The 16177-nt window shown below is 37.7% G+C and overlaps 1 protein-coding gene across 2 annotated transcripts; it reads left to right on the top strand.

Moving 5' to 3' along the window:
- Positions 1–14: 14 nt before the first annotated feature.
- On the top strand, positions 15–16177 carry usp42 (ubiquitin specific peptidase 42). 2 transcript variants are annotated; one of them, XM_067430049.1, is made up of 19 exons: positions 15–529; positions 2167–2417; positions 2535–2744; positions 2831–2941; positions 3239–3338; positions 3530–3597; positions 3810–3880; positions 3973–4055; positions 4251–4362; positions 5239–5379; positions 5465–5565; positions 5652–5805; positions 5914–6552; positions 6650–6744; positions 8241–9173; positions 9482–9741; positions 14570–14745; positions 14959–15007; positions 15096–16177. In XM_067430049.1, exons 2-18 carry the CDS (start codon positions 2177–2179, stop codon positions 14986–14988), a joined length of 3525 nt encoding a protein of 1174 aa, XP_067286150.1. In that variant the 5' UTR covers positions 15–529; positions 2167–2176; the 3' UTR covers positions 14989–15007; positions 15096–16177. The 2 variants fall into 2 exon arrangements, with proteins under 2 accessions (XP_067286150.1, XP_067286151.1); XM_067430050.1 differs by lacking the exon at positions 15–529 and adding an exon at positions 659–1246.

Genomic DNA, 16177 nt, shown 5'->3' with positions numbered 1-16177 from the left:
AAGATATGTTATGCAAAAAAATACATTTTAAATAATACATTATTAATGTGTTTAAAATGTAGTAAGGTCATTATATATAAAACACAAGCAATTTAATAAGACTTTAACTTTTAGGAATTACTTTCAATGAGGTTGTAATTCTATAATTTTCATTGGTGGCTACGGGGATGCCATAGCCTACCGTTACCGTACGATCCACTAACACCCATGACCCACAATTAGACATTAAAATCTGCCCCTACGATAATATAAATATGTACGAAACACTACTTCTAAGCATTTATCAACAGAAACAGCTTAACTCGTTGTAAAAGTGATATTGCTTTCCGTATCGACGACTTGACAGCAACAAAGATATTCAACTGCTTTGACGGCTCTTCAGTAAGGCCACATCCACACACCACTGGGTTGGCTGACATTACGAAAGTACCCGGATGGACCCGTGGGGAAACTACGTCATTGTTCACCGCCGGACGCTCTTTGGATTTTAGAATGGATGAACTCATTTAAATTAATCATAAATATACAGGTACGTGCATTATTTGAATCGAATATGGTATATGAAAACTGCAGGTTATTTTTGGAGAACGCACGTTGTGTAGTTGAGTTTATTGCGTGGCACGAAATTGAAAACACCGGGTTTCGCAATGAGACTACGGCGGCGTTGCCTTCTCGGCCACGGCACCGGTGAATTTTAAAAACCGTGCCCCTCCTTTCTATCTGTTTCCGATTAAAATCATATTTTAGCTAATTAAAACGAATGCTTTCGTGTTGATGGTGTTTGTGAAGGAACCCACCACGTATATCAATATAATATTTATGCACGGACAGGCTTCTGGAAGTGCGTGACCATGTTCACACCGCGTTCCATCTGTATTGTTACGTTTAGCCGTTACCATGGCGTTTGTAGCTACAACACAGTGGTCTTTAAATCAGTCAGAACTTCTCGCGCCAACAAAAAAAGGCGACTAGCCAGTCAAATTTCACTAACAAACATTTAGCCTACAGTAGATAACACGACAAATACATGTATTGTTTGTATTTCGTGTTTAAATAACGTGCGGCAGAGGCCTAACTCGCATTCGAAGCCTTTAGCCGAGCATGCCAGATAACAGTTGGTGGACGTGCGGAGAGAGCGTGTACTACAGGGTCATTTCCTCATACAAAATCACACACGGAACCGCCACTGTAGTTGTTAAACTGTGACGTTGTTTGAGTGTCGTAGGGTCTGACGACCTATTTGAAGGTACACACATTTTACTGGGGTTTTATTCTGGTATATGTTGATATGAGAGTTTACTGTTAACTAGCTATCCTGAACTAGCCAAGGCCACGGGCCCATTCTGACGCTCATCGGCTCAATAGATCAACACACGCCGGCTACTACACACATATATTTAGCTTATTCGATCAATGCTTGATTGACTGTTCACAAGGAAAGCAATATAGACAAATGTTTAACGTAATAAGTGTCGATTGATGTGTTTGAAGTTCAACGGTCACTTATGTATGTGGTACTTTCACTTTGGCGCGATGTCTCACAGGCAACTCGATGTCTCACAGGCAACTCGTTGTCTTTGACGCTTTACTGTTGACTTTTGAGTTTTTTTTGGCTTTGCATTTACTTATTACGAGAGTATCTGTCAGAGACTGTTTTTATTTTTATATTGATTTAAATAATTTAGACTTCAAACTTAAAGGGCTGTCAAAAAAGTATGTAGTCGCGGTCCCGATTGGCTATATTTTATCAAAAAACTTAAACCGATCCACAAGATAGCAATAATGATATATTACATAGTAACACTCATTTACTAAGTGTACTGTAACAAAGATTGATGTATGTTTGGTCAAAATATTTATTTTATTGCTTTAACCTGTTTAACAATTGTTACAAGTTTGACTTCAGTTTTAATGAATAAACTATATATTTTATTAGAGAAAAGGAAAGTCAGAAGCAGCTTAGTCTAAAGAGATCTTCACTTCTCAGGAGCTAAGCATCTTTTTGGTAGCGGTAGTTTTGCTTTCCTTTCAGTTACCTGTTGCATTTGACACTACCTTTGTACGAAGGTGCCTTTCTGCCTTTTAAAACCACTTTACATCATGCAAATAAAAAATCTGTCTTTCTTGTCAAAAATGATTGAGTTGACACATCTGTTTTTCCCACAGAAAATGAATAATGACCATAGTTGACAAACCTCCAGAGAAGTCTGACCTGGAGTCAGTGCGGTGCAAGCACTCCAGCTCCCTAACACCTTTCTCCTCCAGAGACATGGAGAGCAGTAGTTCGAGCTGGAGTGTTGGCCCTTCTGCCACTGAGCTTTCAAGGGCCAAGACTGCCTGTATGGCCCCGACCATTGGAGCGACTGTGAATGGTAGTAATAACACACCACTCCAAGTCGAAAGGCCCCGAGAGCAAGGCAAGTGCTTGTTTTACTGTTGATGTTAGTTTTTTTGTTTGTTTTTTAAATACAACAATAAGTTGTGTTGTATTATTTTGTAATGTATGTCTGTGTTTCTTCTTTTGTATCATACAGTGGTGATGAGCACTGGGGATGGCATTGCTCTTCCGCAAAAGGTCCTATTTTCTCCAGAGCGGCTCTGCTTGAAATGGAACCAGGGCCACCGCATTGGAGCAGGTCTCCATAACCTGGGCAACACATGTTTCCTGAACTCTACCCTGCAGTGTCTGACCTACACGGCTCCCCTTGCCAACTACATGCTGACCAGAGAGCATTCCAAAACATGTAAGTGTGCAAGATTTTGCAAGATTGCATGTAATGCTTACCATTAATTTGTTCTGATGTTGTATGTGCTTTCTCTTTCCATGCAGGTCATGAGCCTGGGTTTTGCATGATGTGTACCATGCAGAATCATATCATCCAAGTGTTTGCCAACTCTGGAAATGTCATTAAGCCAATTAGTGTGCTTAATGAACTGAAACGTAAGTGCTATTATTAACATTTGCTTTGAAATCTTTTGATAAAATTACTATCTACCTACTAAAACTACATTTAAAGTTTCAAGTGCTACATAAAAGAAAAAAAAATCCAAATATGGTACTAGAACACTATCAATGCTAGATACGAGTTGAGTGTTGATAAAAGATAATTATCAAGGTTAAACCATGACGTTCTTTTTAAAAAACACTGTGAATTTTGTTATAGTTAAGTACTAATGAATGATCTGGGATGACAGTTATTTATAGCATAGTCCACTGACCTTTTGTACTTATGCTCAGGGATAGGAAAGCATTTCAGATTTGGAAGCCAAGAAGATGCCCATGAGTTCTTGAGGTACACAGTGGATGCTATGCAAAAGTCCTGCCTGCCTGGAAACAAGTGAGTTCATGCAATACACTTTTATTTTCCAGTTTTAAGTCAAGTCAAGTCTCCTTCATTTCAAAGCGTCTTTACAGTGATAATACGAAATTAATAAGGAATGAAACAAACATTTCTCATTCATCAATATCTTAACTGTAATAACTGCATAACCTTATCCAGTTAATACTGCATTGTTTTCCTTTTGTCAGACTGGACAGGCAAACTCAGGCAACCACTTTTGTACATCAGATATTTGGGGGTTATCTGAGATCCAGAGGTAGGTCATCAGATTCTCGTTTGTTGTGAGTTGGATTTGTAAGTTTAATTTTATCCTTTCTGAATTACACATGCTATGACAATTGTCTATAAAAACACCTTTTCATTTAGAATTTCTGTAATAATCATGGTAGTACTGATATTGAATTTGTGCTCCAGATTTCTCCATCTTTTGCTATAGTTGTTAATGCACATTAATGTTTTTTTTTACAGTGAAATGTTTGAATTGCAAAGCAGTCTCTGATACTTTTGACCCTTATCTGGATATTTCACTGGAGATAAAGGTGACTGAAATTTTGCATCATTAATTTTCTTGCAATTGAAGAAAGCAATTTGTAGAGTGTTGGCAAAAAAATGTTGTGTAATTTATTTTCAGACGGCTCAGACTCTCACTAAGGCCTTTGAGCAATTTGTTAAGCCTGAGCAACTTGATGGGGACAATGCTTATAAATGCTCCAAGTAAGTGCATATTCATACCACATTATTATATTGGTCAAAAATGTAACCACAATTCAGTGCTCGCTTTTGACAAGGGCCTTCTTTTTGACACATTTTTATTTTTTCCATAATGGAATTTGTCAATGTGGAATAGTATTGTGTTTTTATTTGTACACTTTCATTCATGTTTAAAGTAACCCTCTTTTGTCTTGGTAGATGTAAGAAAATGGTTACTGCATCAAAGAGATTCACCATTCACCGCAGTTCTAATGTTCTTACGGTCTCACTAAAGCGGTTTACCAACTTCAATGGAGGAAAAATTACGAAGGTACACTGCATAAAGATCATAAATACAAAGGTTTGGTAGATAATTCTGAAACTGCTTATTAAGATCCTGGACAAACTGGTATGCCTAGATCTAGGGCTGTCACTAACTATTATTTTGTTAATCGAGTAATCGGACAAATAATCAAGTAATCAGATCTATTTTTATTACACAAAAATATCTGAGCAAAAACCTAAGCCTTTAAAATGACTAAAAATACATACATAACAATGAGGCAATAATATTTGGTTCAATTAAAGTATCCAAAGCTAGTAATCATATGGTTGTATAGAACAACACTGTTAAAATGCATAATATACATAATATAAACAATCTTATCTACATTGATTTATGGTGGTGTTACACTTTACAGCAGCTCAACCTTGTTTAATATTGGCCATTAACATTTAATTAAAATGTTCATTAATCTTTAATAGTTGGCCACTTCTTTACGATGCAGTGCTATCATGCAAACTCAAAGCAAAGGGTTTAAGCTTACAAATCTGAAATGGCGCAAATTGTGTTCCCAGATGAACGTTATAAGCAACCCAAACTCACAGCATATGCAGAGATGGAGTTTGAGATGCGCTCTATGGAATATGGAATGCGCCACTTCCAGAATTTTGCCGGTTACTCGACACTGGTAAATTGCAATCGAGTATTTTTTTTTTTAAATCAAGTACTCGAACTTAATCGAGGAATCGGGACAGCCCTACAAACATCCATATTTTTGAGATGTCACCTTGATGCAGGATCTTTAATAGGACTAGGTCAATCTGTTTAAATGGATTAAAAATATTTTAAAAGCATTAAATTGTCATCAGTTATTGCCTTAACTTTGGAAGCCTTAATTAGGATAATTCTCATGCCTCTTCACAGGATGTGAGATACACAGAGTACCTCGATTTGCGGCCATTCATGTCTCAGTCTCAAGGGGAGCCACAAATCTATGCTCTATATGCTGTGCTGGTTCATTCTGGTTTTAGTTGCCACGCTGGACACTACTACTGCTACATTAAGGTAAGTCGTCATGTACAGACCTGCATCCTCTTTTATTATGTGCTTACAACATATTTTATGTTTGAAATATGATCCTCTGTTCTAGGCTAGTAATGGGCAGTGGTATCAGATGAACGACTCATCGGTATCTCTCAGCGATATAAGAACAGTGCTTAATCAGCAAGCATACTTACTGTTCTATATTAGGTAAAGGTTTAATTCACTTCTCTTGACTCAAAACTAAAGGGTGTTTCTGAGAAGTCTCTTCAGAAAAAATGCCTATTTTAATTCAGGTCACCTGATGTGAAAAATGGAAGTGACTTTAGCCAGATGAACCATACTCCAGGCCAGTCATCTCCCCGACCATCCATTCCACTCAAGATGAATGGGCCTCAGTACACCTCCACATCCTTCATTGGTCCTCAGCTGCCACCTCATATGCTGAAGGTACTGCAAGACAATAACACATTCAGACAAACTACAAATAGTTCAACAAATCAGCCCAGCTAGGTTTGTTTCTTCTCTTCACCTGGTCACTTTTTGTGTACTTTGCAGAACTCGTCATATACAAATGGGAATGGTTCTTCAAAAGAATACCATGGTGGCTCCAAACCCAACCGAAGTTTCTGTGGTGTGACCAAAATAGGCTCTGGCCTATCTCATACATCCTCTTCTGCATCTGCGTCCTCTTCTGCTTCTCTTGTTCGGCCAATGGGTATTCCTGACTCATCCAAGAGGCCAAAGTTGACATTTCTCATTGGTCAGGGCAAGCCTGTGAGACCTGCTCAGACTCAGTCAAGCCCTAATTGCTCTTTGTCTAAAGCCTGTCACCCTCAGCCCACATCCTCTAGCACCTCAACGTCTACCTCAGGCTTCCCACAGGTCAAGCAGGTCAATGGAACTCACTCTGGAGCTTCTTTCTTGGTTCCTTATGGTCAGGAATCATCTGAGGAGTCTGACCAAGAGGCTGGAGCCTTGGAGAATGGATCAGCTAAGCCTCATCTTGCTCCAGAGATAAGCAATGGGAATGGGGTAAAGGATGATGCCCAATCCCAGAATTCCAGTTCACTGCCTCAGCTTACCTCGAAGACAAACGGATCTAATGGCTTTCATGTGCGTGAAAGTGGATCAGAACCTGCTCACAAATCCCAGAATGGCCTTCCCAAAGCCAATGGTTTTAATCATACTGATAAGGTAAAAAAATCAACTTTTGTGGCATGTATATTATTAATTCAAGGTTTATATTTTTATCTGGATATTTCTTTATTAAAGTATTTCTTCTTTTTTTCAGGTTATGGGCACATCACATTCTTCATCCCACCTTTCTAATGCGTCTGATAGTTCAGAACTGCAATTCAGCTTAAAATGTGAAAACAGTGACTCAAGGTGAGAGGAACAACATGGTGTACAGTTGAGACGGTAATGTTAGTAATATTTGCTAGTATTTTAGTATTAAAGGTGCCCTAGAATGAGTTCAAAACTATATTTTAAATTGTTCTCTGATATCTACATAGAGTGTATATGGCTTATTTAAGGGCAAAAAATGTCCAGATATGGTTTTACAGGTCCATTTACAACCCTAGAAATTGTCCATAGAATGAAATGGGCTAATTGACTTATTTGGAAAGTTCATGAATAGTGATGTGAGCTCTGCTCTGATTGGCTGTTTCACTGCACAGCTCCGTCAGTGTCGGTATGACAATGGAGAGTTTAGGCATTGATCCAACCTCATTTGTTTGAGCCTTTTTCTGTAAAAATGTACCTGTTTAAAGCTCAAATCTGTGGTTTGTTTATAAAGAGAGCACCTATTTGAAATTTTGATCTTCAGTTTTTGGAGTTGTGAGATCCAGTCGACCTCTGGGTGCTCAGCGCTCATTAAGCCCGGCTAGAGCAGCCTTCCCTTAGCTAAACCTTCTGACGTCTGCCGCTGGCTCTGATGTCTCTGTAGTGGTTATACATATAATTTGTCTTGTTTATATCTAATGGGCGATCTTTTGCCTCATGGAGCCGTCATTTTTTCCCTGGCTATTCGTTTTGGCTGAGGGTAAAGTGAAGTTCCATTTATTTATTTGATCATTAAAACTTAATGAAAAGAGACTGGGTTGTGTTTTATGTCATATTTTATTAGAGTGAAGAGAATCATGTATGCACACTTATTGTGTGAACCACATATCAATATGCTTATGTTTTTTTTTAAAATTAAAATGAAGAGGAAGGGTTGTTTTATTTATTTTTGTTATAAATATATGCAGTGAAGATAATCAATGTACGTGTTGTCTGAACTACATTTGTGTGGATATTAATAGGTTTAAGATTTTTTAAAATGAAAACGAAAAGAGGATAGTGGTGTTTTATAACATATTTGGTTTTATTTTAGCCTCAAATATACATACAGAGATAACAGGAGTAGCCAGAGCGAGCTGATTGACGCTATAAGAACACTGCTGCTCCATTTGTAGAGTGACCAGACTTCCTCTGGAGTTCATTGTCTCCTGAGTTAAACATGACAAGTCATGAGCTGGCATATGCAAATGTTGGGGGCGTACATCCTGATGGTTGCATCAGAGTCGGTGTAATGTTGAGATTCGCCTATTTTTCCCTGGTGTTTTTCACGCACAAGATTTACATATGAAGGAGGAAACATTGTTTGAGACTCACAGTATGTGATTTCCATGTACTTGTTATTCAACTGTGCCAAGGTTAGTTAAATTTTTAATTCTAGGGCACCTTTAATATTTGCTAGTATTTTTATTATATTAGTATTATAGTATTGAGATTTGAGATCAACAAATGAACCATTTCAGCCAAAATTATAGTATTGGTACTGTCATTTGTTTCTGATGGAATAAACTTTCTTTGGGTTTTCTTTATTTATACAACAGCTCCAAACCACCAAGTACTGATGACCAACCATGCTCCTCACTGTCAAACAAAAGGATGAACCCTCCTTCGGACTCTTTATCTCAGTCTGGTGCACATGTAGAGTCTGCACCTTCATCTAACGCCTCATTGGTCTCAAAGACTGCAGACACTGACCTTAATGGCCAGACAGCTTCAAAAGTTGAGTCGATTCAGAGCCATGCCACCCATAAGGAGGCTGGCACGTCAGACCTTCAGGTCAACCACAGTCTCAGCCTCCATATTGGTGATGGTCACACAAGTCCACGCAGGTTAAAGGAGGTGTTCAGGTGCAGTGAAGGGGAAGGCAAAGAGTCAAAACCATCACACGTAGACAAGCTTGGCTCTGGAGATGGGCAGAGGCTGGGTGAGGACCGGCATAAAATTTTAGAACAGCCACACTTTTCTTCAACCCTTAAGGACAGGGACCGGTACAGGCACCACAGGGAATACAGCGAAAGAAGCCGGAGCCGTCATAGGTACAGCCAACGAGATAGCCGTCCCAATAGAGAACGCTCTTCCAGTAGAGACAGGTATCACAGAGATCGTGAGGTTGAGAGACACTGGGACAGGTTCTCACACCATCGTCGAGAGCACCACCACTCCCAAAGAAGACCAAGAGAGGAACGGAACTGGAGTAGAGATAGGAGGTTTGTGAGTGAATCTTATCGTCCTTCTGGACACCATAACAGGGATGGATATTCCAGCCACAGCCATCGTGGGGTGGAAGGTGCCCATGGAAGAACGGCCCATACAGTGAACAGTTCAAAAGGCAGACCCTCATCTTCCCGCTCTCTCAGCCCACTGTCTGCACATTACAAGCGGAAACGGAGTCTGTCGGTTGATGCAAGAGAAAGCTCTGATGAATGCAGAGCGAAGAAATTTAAAAAGAAAAAGAGAAACAAAGACAAATACAGGCGAGTCATACTTTACTGCGTGTTTCCGATCTGTTCATTTATTCAACAAAGTTTTGAAAATGCACATTATTTATAGTTTTTGATTGTATAATAATAAATATTATTATTGGTATTATTATGAGGAAGTTATTATGAGTAGTAGTCTTGTGTTATTTCTTAATGGCCTGGTTTCACATACAGAGCTTAGATTAAGACAGGATTAGGCCTTAGTTCAATTAGGACATTTAAGTAGCTTTTACAAACGTGCCTTAGAATTGAAAGCATTGGGGGGAAAAACAAGTTGATCATTGTGATTTTTTTGCTTACAGGCACTCAGATAAGGATCCATCAGATGGAAATGAGGATAGCAGCTCCAAGAGACATAAGAAAAAGAAGAAAAGGAAAAAGAGGAGGAGGGAGGATGAGGAGAGGCCTTACACTGGGAAAGATATTGCTCTGAGGCAGGAAGAGCATGATTCTAGAGCTAGGAATGGTTCAGAGAGAGGAAGTCAGCACCACAGCTCGGAGTCTATTTACAACGTCCACCGAGACCATATGAAGGACCAGCAACAGCTCAATGGACAAAAAGGTGCAACCTTGTGCATTTCTTAGGCATTTGTTTTTGACTTGGATGTTTTTTTTTAATAGAACAGATTGATAGCAAAGGCGTAAATGTTTCAGCAAAATTTACAGTATATTGATCATTGTAAGTACGTGTGAAGATGATTAGCACGTTTATTTTATTTTTTACACACAATCAGGTCACATTTAATGCATAAATCAAAAGGGAACACATAAATGATTTAAGAATCATTACACATGAATCAATTCTAAATAATTTGGGTATAAAACAGACACTCCCGAAAACTCTCTTCCGGATTTATTTGATAGTTAAATGTGTGTATGTTAGTAAATTCCAATCATTCGCAATCATATGCCTAACATTAATTATTCAACTAATTTGTGTCCAGCAAAACATTTTTAGCCAGCTAAAAAATGCCATGCACTCTTCTGAAAACGGCCAGCTGGTGGCACTTGAGATCGCTTTGGAGGTGCAGCGTTTGTCCAGCTTTGGTTGCTATGATGATTTGGGAGATGCCAGGCAGTAATGTGCTAGCTATCTCATTTGAAGAATATTACTGAATATAAAAATGCAGCAATACTAACTGCTCCATTGCTGTTCAGTTGTTGTACAAGTAAGATGTTAAATCTGTGTAGTAATTGTCCCGCCCACTGTGATTGGACGTCTGGGTAAGGAGGGACAGTGACGAGCGCTGCGTTTTCTCCAAAGTTGAACAGTTTTCAGCTCTCAGAAAGATAATGAAGGCATCTTTACACAGCAAACGCGGCACAAACCGATTCTGAAGCGGCATAAAATCCCAAAAAGGGGCATTCTTTGAAGGGGCATAAATGCATTGACACAGGAATTAAAATCGTGGGTAACAATGCATTGAACATTATTTAAAACTACAGTTTTAACAAAGTGTTATAAATTAATTTAAAACAAAAAATGAAATGTATAAAAATAGGCCTAAAATAAAAATACAGAATTTTAAATAATTTTTTTCTGCTTGCTATATAGCACTTTTGATGTTTGTCATAATTCTGTAGGCCTACAGTAATTCTGCAATTCTTCTATTGTAGGCTATATAGTTATTTTATATTTCTTAATAAAATTGTGCCTGATTGACAATGCTATAAAGAAAGTATAGCCTACATTATTACGAGTAGATTACCACAGGATTAAAAGTGGTCCAAACTAACTCAATCAAATTTCAGTGTTATCAGTTTGCCTAAAAGAACACAGAACATTTTAATGTTTTACACACCATTTACACATGGTAGGGAGCTAGTGTAAACTTTCTTCATACTCACTAAAAATGTGAAAATACTAAAGTGTTCATGAATCCGAAAATGTACATCAGAACGGCTTTAGAAATGTACACATTCATTAGGGGCCAAGCACCGAAGGTGCGGAGGCACCTATTGAAATCGTTAGTGTTCCTATTATTATTATTCTGCTTCTTCTTCTTCTTCTTCTTCTTCTTCTTCTTCTTCTTCTTCTTCTTCCGCCATAGGAGTCTCTGGCAGCCCATAGAACCGTATGGTAAAAAGTTGTGAAATTTGGCACACTCATAGAGGCCAGTCTGAGCTGTCACTATAGCAAATTTGGTGCCTCTAACTCAATCCCTCTAGCGCCACCACCTGTCCAAAGTTTCACTCATATTTATGCTTATAACTTTTGACCCCTAAGGGCTAGAAACAAAATTCTTTTTTCATCGGATTCCTTGGCTCAAGCCGATTCGATTTCACCCTATGATGTCATTTTCCGGTATGCAAATTTTCCCGCCATTTTGAATTTTCTGAAAAACCTACTTTTTCGAACTCCTCCTAGGCCGTTGCTCCGATTTTCACGAAAATTGAAACAGATCATCTTCAGAGCATGTTGACAAAAAGTTATGGAATTCAAGTTGATTCGTCCAATCGTTTTCAATAAACGCACAAACAAATTTTACGTGGAGGTTGCAAAAACACACTAAAGGCTATATCTCCGCAACGCTTTATCGTATTCAAACCAACCTTGGTACATGTCATCACAAGCATGACTTGAAGCAACATGCAGCGTTTCGGCGCAGCGCCACCTACCTGTCCGGAGATACGAAAAATGCCTATTTTGGCTTATAACTTCTGAACCGTTTATCCAAAAATCATAAAATTGGTCTCATTAGATTCAGGGCGTCATGCCGAGTCGACTGATATCCAATTTTACCATGTCGGCCATTTTGGATGTCGGCCATTTTGAATTATGTGCAAAAATGCTGTATTTTATGAACGCATGAACAGATTGTTATGAAACTTGGTATGGGTCATCACCACGATGCCCTGAAGTAGCCTGAGAAGTTTCGAAACAGCGCCACCTAGTGGAGAATTTTTTTTTTCAAACGCTTATAACTTTGGGTGTGGTTGACATATTTTGATGGGAGTGTGTTTTTTGGTCTCCTGAATCCTTGCCGACTCCAACGATACCAGACTTGCCAGGTTTCGGCATATGGTTTGCGCAGAGTTGTAATTTAGTGCTTAAAAAACATTTGCTGATATCTTCGAAACCGCTAGTCCGATCGAGACGAAACCAGCCTCAGAAGTTCGGAAACATAGGTCGATAGCTATACGCTAATGCCCAAATCTCAAAATATTGATAGTAAGGGGTAGTAAAATCCAATCAAAGTCAGGTGTCAGTCATTTTTTACGTGTTTTTTCATATAAATGTCTATAACTCCAAAACAAAATGAAATATTTTCACCAAACTTGACACACATATGTATGGGCTCACTACGAGGACACATAAAAAAATTGGTGGGATTGTGCCTCTTGGTGGCGCTATAATAAAACAAAACATGAAATTCCCATTGACTTCAATGCAGTATTACGGTTTAAAATGCTAATGCTATAATTTAAGAATACACTAGCGTATCATTACAAAACTCGGTATGTGTCTTCCGCTCTATGTCCCGAAGATATTCAAAAAGTTTCGGGGCAGCGCCACCTTGTGGTCAAAAGTTGTAATAAAATGTACAAAAATGCTAATAACTTTTGATTAAATTAGCCTATTGTAATGAGACTGGTCATAATACATTCATTGGCTCATGCCGAGAAGATAGATACCAATTTTGCCATATTTTGCAAACATATCTGTGCTCCATCTTGTTATTTGTTAAAAATCTACTTTTTCAAACTCATCCTAGACCGTTTGTCCGATTTTCACCAAAATTGATCCGTATCGTCTTCAGACCATGCTGACAAATACTTATGGATTTCGGATTGATAGACAAAACAGTTTTCAAATACCACTGCAACAGAGTTGAGCCATGATGCAAAAATTACTCTTGAGGCTGTATCTCTGCAATGCTTTGACATATTGACACCAAACTTTGCATGTGTCATTGTCATCTCAATCTGACTAAACCACATCAGTTTCGTAACAGTGACACCTATTGGTCGAAAGTGATAAACCATTAAACCATTATTATTGACTGTATTTAAAATTTGACTGCTATTTTGCCTAAAATCAACTTAATAGGTCCTTAATGGCTCATTGTTGCAGTTGGCTTGAGACTTCCAGCCATGCTGGCATGTCTTGTCTTCTTCTTTGCGCTTGGCCCCGATAATGGCTGCTTGCAGCTATATTTCTGCTTGTGTTTCATGAATGAGGCCCAATGTTTTTATAGCAACTATAGCAACATTGCCATAATTATACGTTTTTTGTGTAATTCCCATTTCCCCCAGTGGTGATTGTTGAAATGGCATATGTGGCAGCTCTTTCATGAGGACAATGTTCAGCTGATGTCTGGTAAACTTCATTTGTGATTTAGATTATTTTTGAGAGTAGAAGCTTCTTGACTCTGCAATTCTTTTAGTAGTCTCTTTCTGATAGCTGACTTGTGCTGACACTGAAATGTTTTCCGGTAGGCTGATGGTATCCCCTGATTAGGGGTGGTGTCGTTTGAATTTTAATAATTCTGATTCTGCTTATCAATTCTGATTCTTATTGATTTCTAATTTAGATTCCAATAAGGTAAAAAAATATCACATTTATTATTAAGCTATAATTGCAAAACAATTACTTTTACTTGTAGCGTAATACCATGAACAAAAATTAAAAGGATAGCAACCTTAGCATATGGTTTAAAAATACCATAGCCAAAAAAGCCTAAATATACATTTCAATCAATAATAAAGACAATTTAACACTCCGTAATAAATAAAAAAAGCACAAATAAACATATTAGCAGTTGTACAAAGAAATAAAATTGAACAAAGATAGGTGAAATCAAAGATTGATTTGAAATAAACATTTGCAGGTAGGTACAGAAACTCAAATGTAAAACACTGCATTTTATTGATAAAAAATAGGCTGTACATTACAAATATAATTAAAAGATCTAAAGGTCTAGAACACCAAGTGATTTTGTTTTTCTTTTGTTGTTTGATTAATGTTTTCATAGAGACAGCATTAAGAAAATCTGCCGTCAACGACATAACCAACTTTTTATTAGAGTATTTTGTAATTTGTGTGTGTGTGGGTGGGTGTTCAAGTGGTTAAAAAGCACAATAAAATGTGCACACAGTAACCAATAAGTGGAATCAAAATGCATGTTTCTTATTAGATGACCAGTTCTGGGCGATATGGAACCGGTTCTCGAAACCCATCCCTACCCCTGATGCATTAAGCATCTCTTCGGTTCAGTTGGTTTGCTAGTGATTGAATTCAATTTACAATCAGATTTTTTCAGTAACCCTCTCCAGGTTCACACTTTTGATCTTGGCATGACATTACACATTCACATGTAAATGTCATTTGTAACAAAATGTACTAATGTACATTGTGTAAATGTTTTTTTTTTCTTTTTTCTCCTCAGCTAATGGTCTTAGCTGTTACAGTGGAAGTGAACTTGATCTTTGTCATACTGGAATAGAAAAAGATGTGAAATACAAACATTTGGATCACACTACCACTGTTAACAGCACAAAGACACTCTCAAATGGAAATGGAGATGTGGACGGTGTCTATCACAGGACCCTTTCAGGTGTTGAGGTGAGTGGACTCTCTGAGAGGGCATTTTATGCAAACTCAACCACAAAAATACAGTATTCTTAGCAAATGCAGCATTGCAACAAAAAAAACCGTAATTTAAGTCACTTATAGTGTTTGTAAAATGTATTTTTAATAATTATATTAAAATATTTTATTTATAATGTGTATTTTTTTTATAATTGCACAAATCTGACTGATCTCTGGTTTTCACAGGAAGTCACATCCTCATTAAAGGGAAACTGATTTCTTGATCACACTTAAGGTAAGAAATCTTGTCTGGTTTACTTATGTAGAAGTTTGTACTAAATAATCTCAGCTCTAATCATCTTGTTCCCTTTGTTTTTTTTAAGACTCTGAAAACCACCCATGCAAGCATGTGAAAGACAGGAAATCTGCAGCTACAGTTCCTGACATGGTGCTTAACATTTAGAACATACTGTATTTTTACCACAAAATGAATTTTAAAGTTTCAATTTTTTTTTTTTTTTTTAAGGCTATGGATTTTTTAGTACACTGTACATAAACAAACTTTGATCATGAAAAAAAAATATTATATATAAAGTTAATATATGCGTTTAAAACAAAAGCCTGGAGCTTAAACATCAGAATTGCTGCTCAGACATACAGACTCAGGATTTTCTCACTTGTGAAGATGAGACAAGCGCTCCCTTTAAAGATACAAACCTGGGAACGACAAGAACATTTATATGCTGCATCGGCGGAGAAAGACTGCTTGTCTTTTGACTTCAAGTTATGATGTCACCATTTTCACATATCGGCTGAGAGAACTGTCTCAAAGGAGCAGCCTTTGCTATTGCTACATGTGCACTTACATCACAGTTAACCTGGACACACTTGAGGACATAAGATGTTTGCTTTGCTGTCTCTTGTACCTCTCATTTTTTTAGCATCTCACTGTATTACTCTTTCTGAAATTCCTCAATCACACCGATCTAGAATGCAAGTTTATTGCATCTTTTTTGTTTTTAATTCTGGCTGTTTAGTTTTCTTGAATCCACTTTGATTTTAGTCAAGATAATACTGTGAATTTAAGTTGAACTGTACTATCAGTTGTTTGTTTTTGGTCCTGTATCAGGAGTTCAATAGAGACACTTTCTGTAAAGCCACTCGTAACGTAGACCATGTTCTCTGAATGTTTGTCACAGTGTTTTTTTTTTCTTCAGCAAAATGAAAGACATGACAATGGTTATATTCAACTTCTTCATTTGACTGTAGCATGTCAAAGTAAATGTATACAGTGTACAATATGTTGAGTGAGAGGAAACAGCCTTAATGTCTGAAATTGTAATATTTTCTCTCACTACGTTTACAATATTTTGTTGGCGTGAATGAACATGTATGTGACGACGAGAAGTGTTTGGTTTTGTAAGGATTGGGTTTCCTTTTTACATATAAAGAATGACTTGTGGGA

Source organism: Pseudorasbora parva, chromosome 21 (assembly GCF_024679245.1).
Source record: "Pseudorasbora parva isolate DD20220531a chromosome 21, ASM2467924v1, whole genome shotgun sequence".
Classification (NCBI taxonomy): Eukaryota; Metazoa; Chordata; class Actinopteri; order Cypriniformes; family Gobionidae; genus Pseudorasbora; species Pseudorasbora parva.
Note: the sequence above shows the minus strand (reverse complement) of the source record. Positions and strands in the feature narration are given on the sequence as shown.

Excerpts from the sequence above, each read along its gene's own strand:
- usp42 (XM_067430049.1), top strand. The coding sequence starts at position 2,177 with ATGACCATAGTTGACAAACCTCCAGAGAAGTCTGACCTGGAGTCAGTG. Across the intron at positions 2,418-2,534 it reads CGAAAGGCCCCGAGAGCAAG|TGGTGATGAGCACTGGGGAT; the intron begins GCAAGTGCTTGT and ends TGTATCATACAG. Across the intron at positions 2,942-3,238 it reads TGTGCTTAATGAACTGAAAC|GGATAGGAAAGCATTTCAGA; the intron begins GTAAGTGCTATT and ends ACTTATGCTCAG.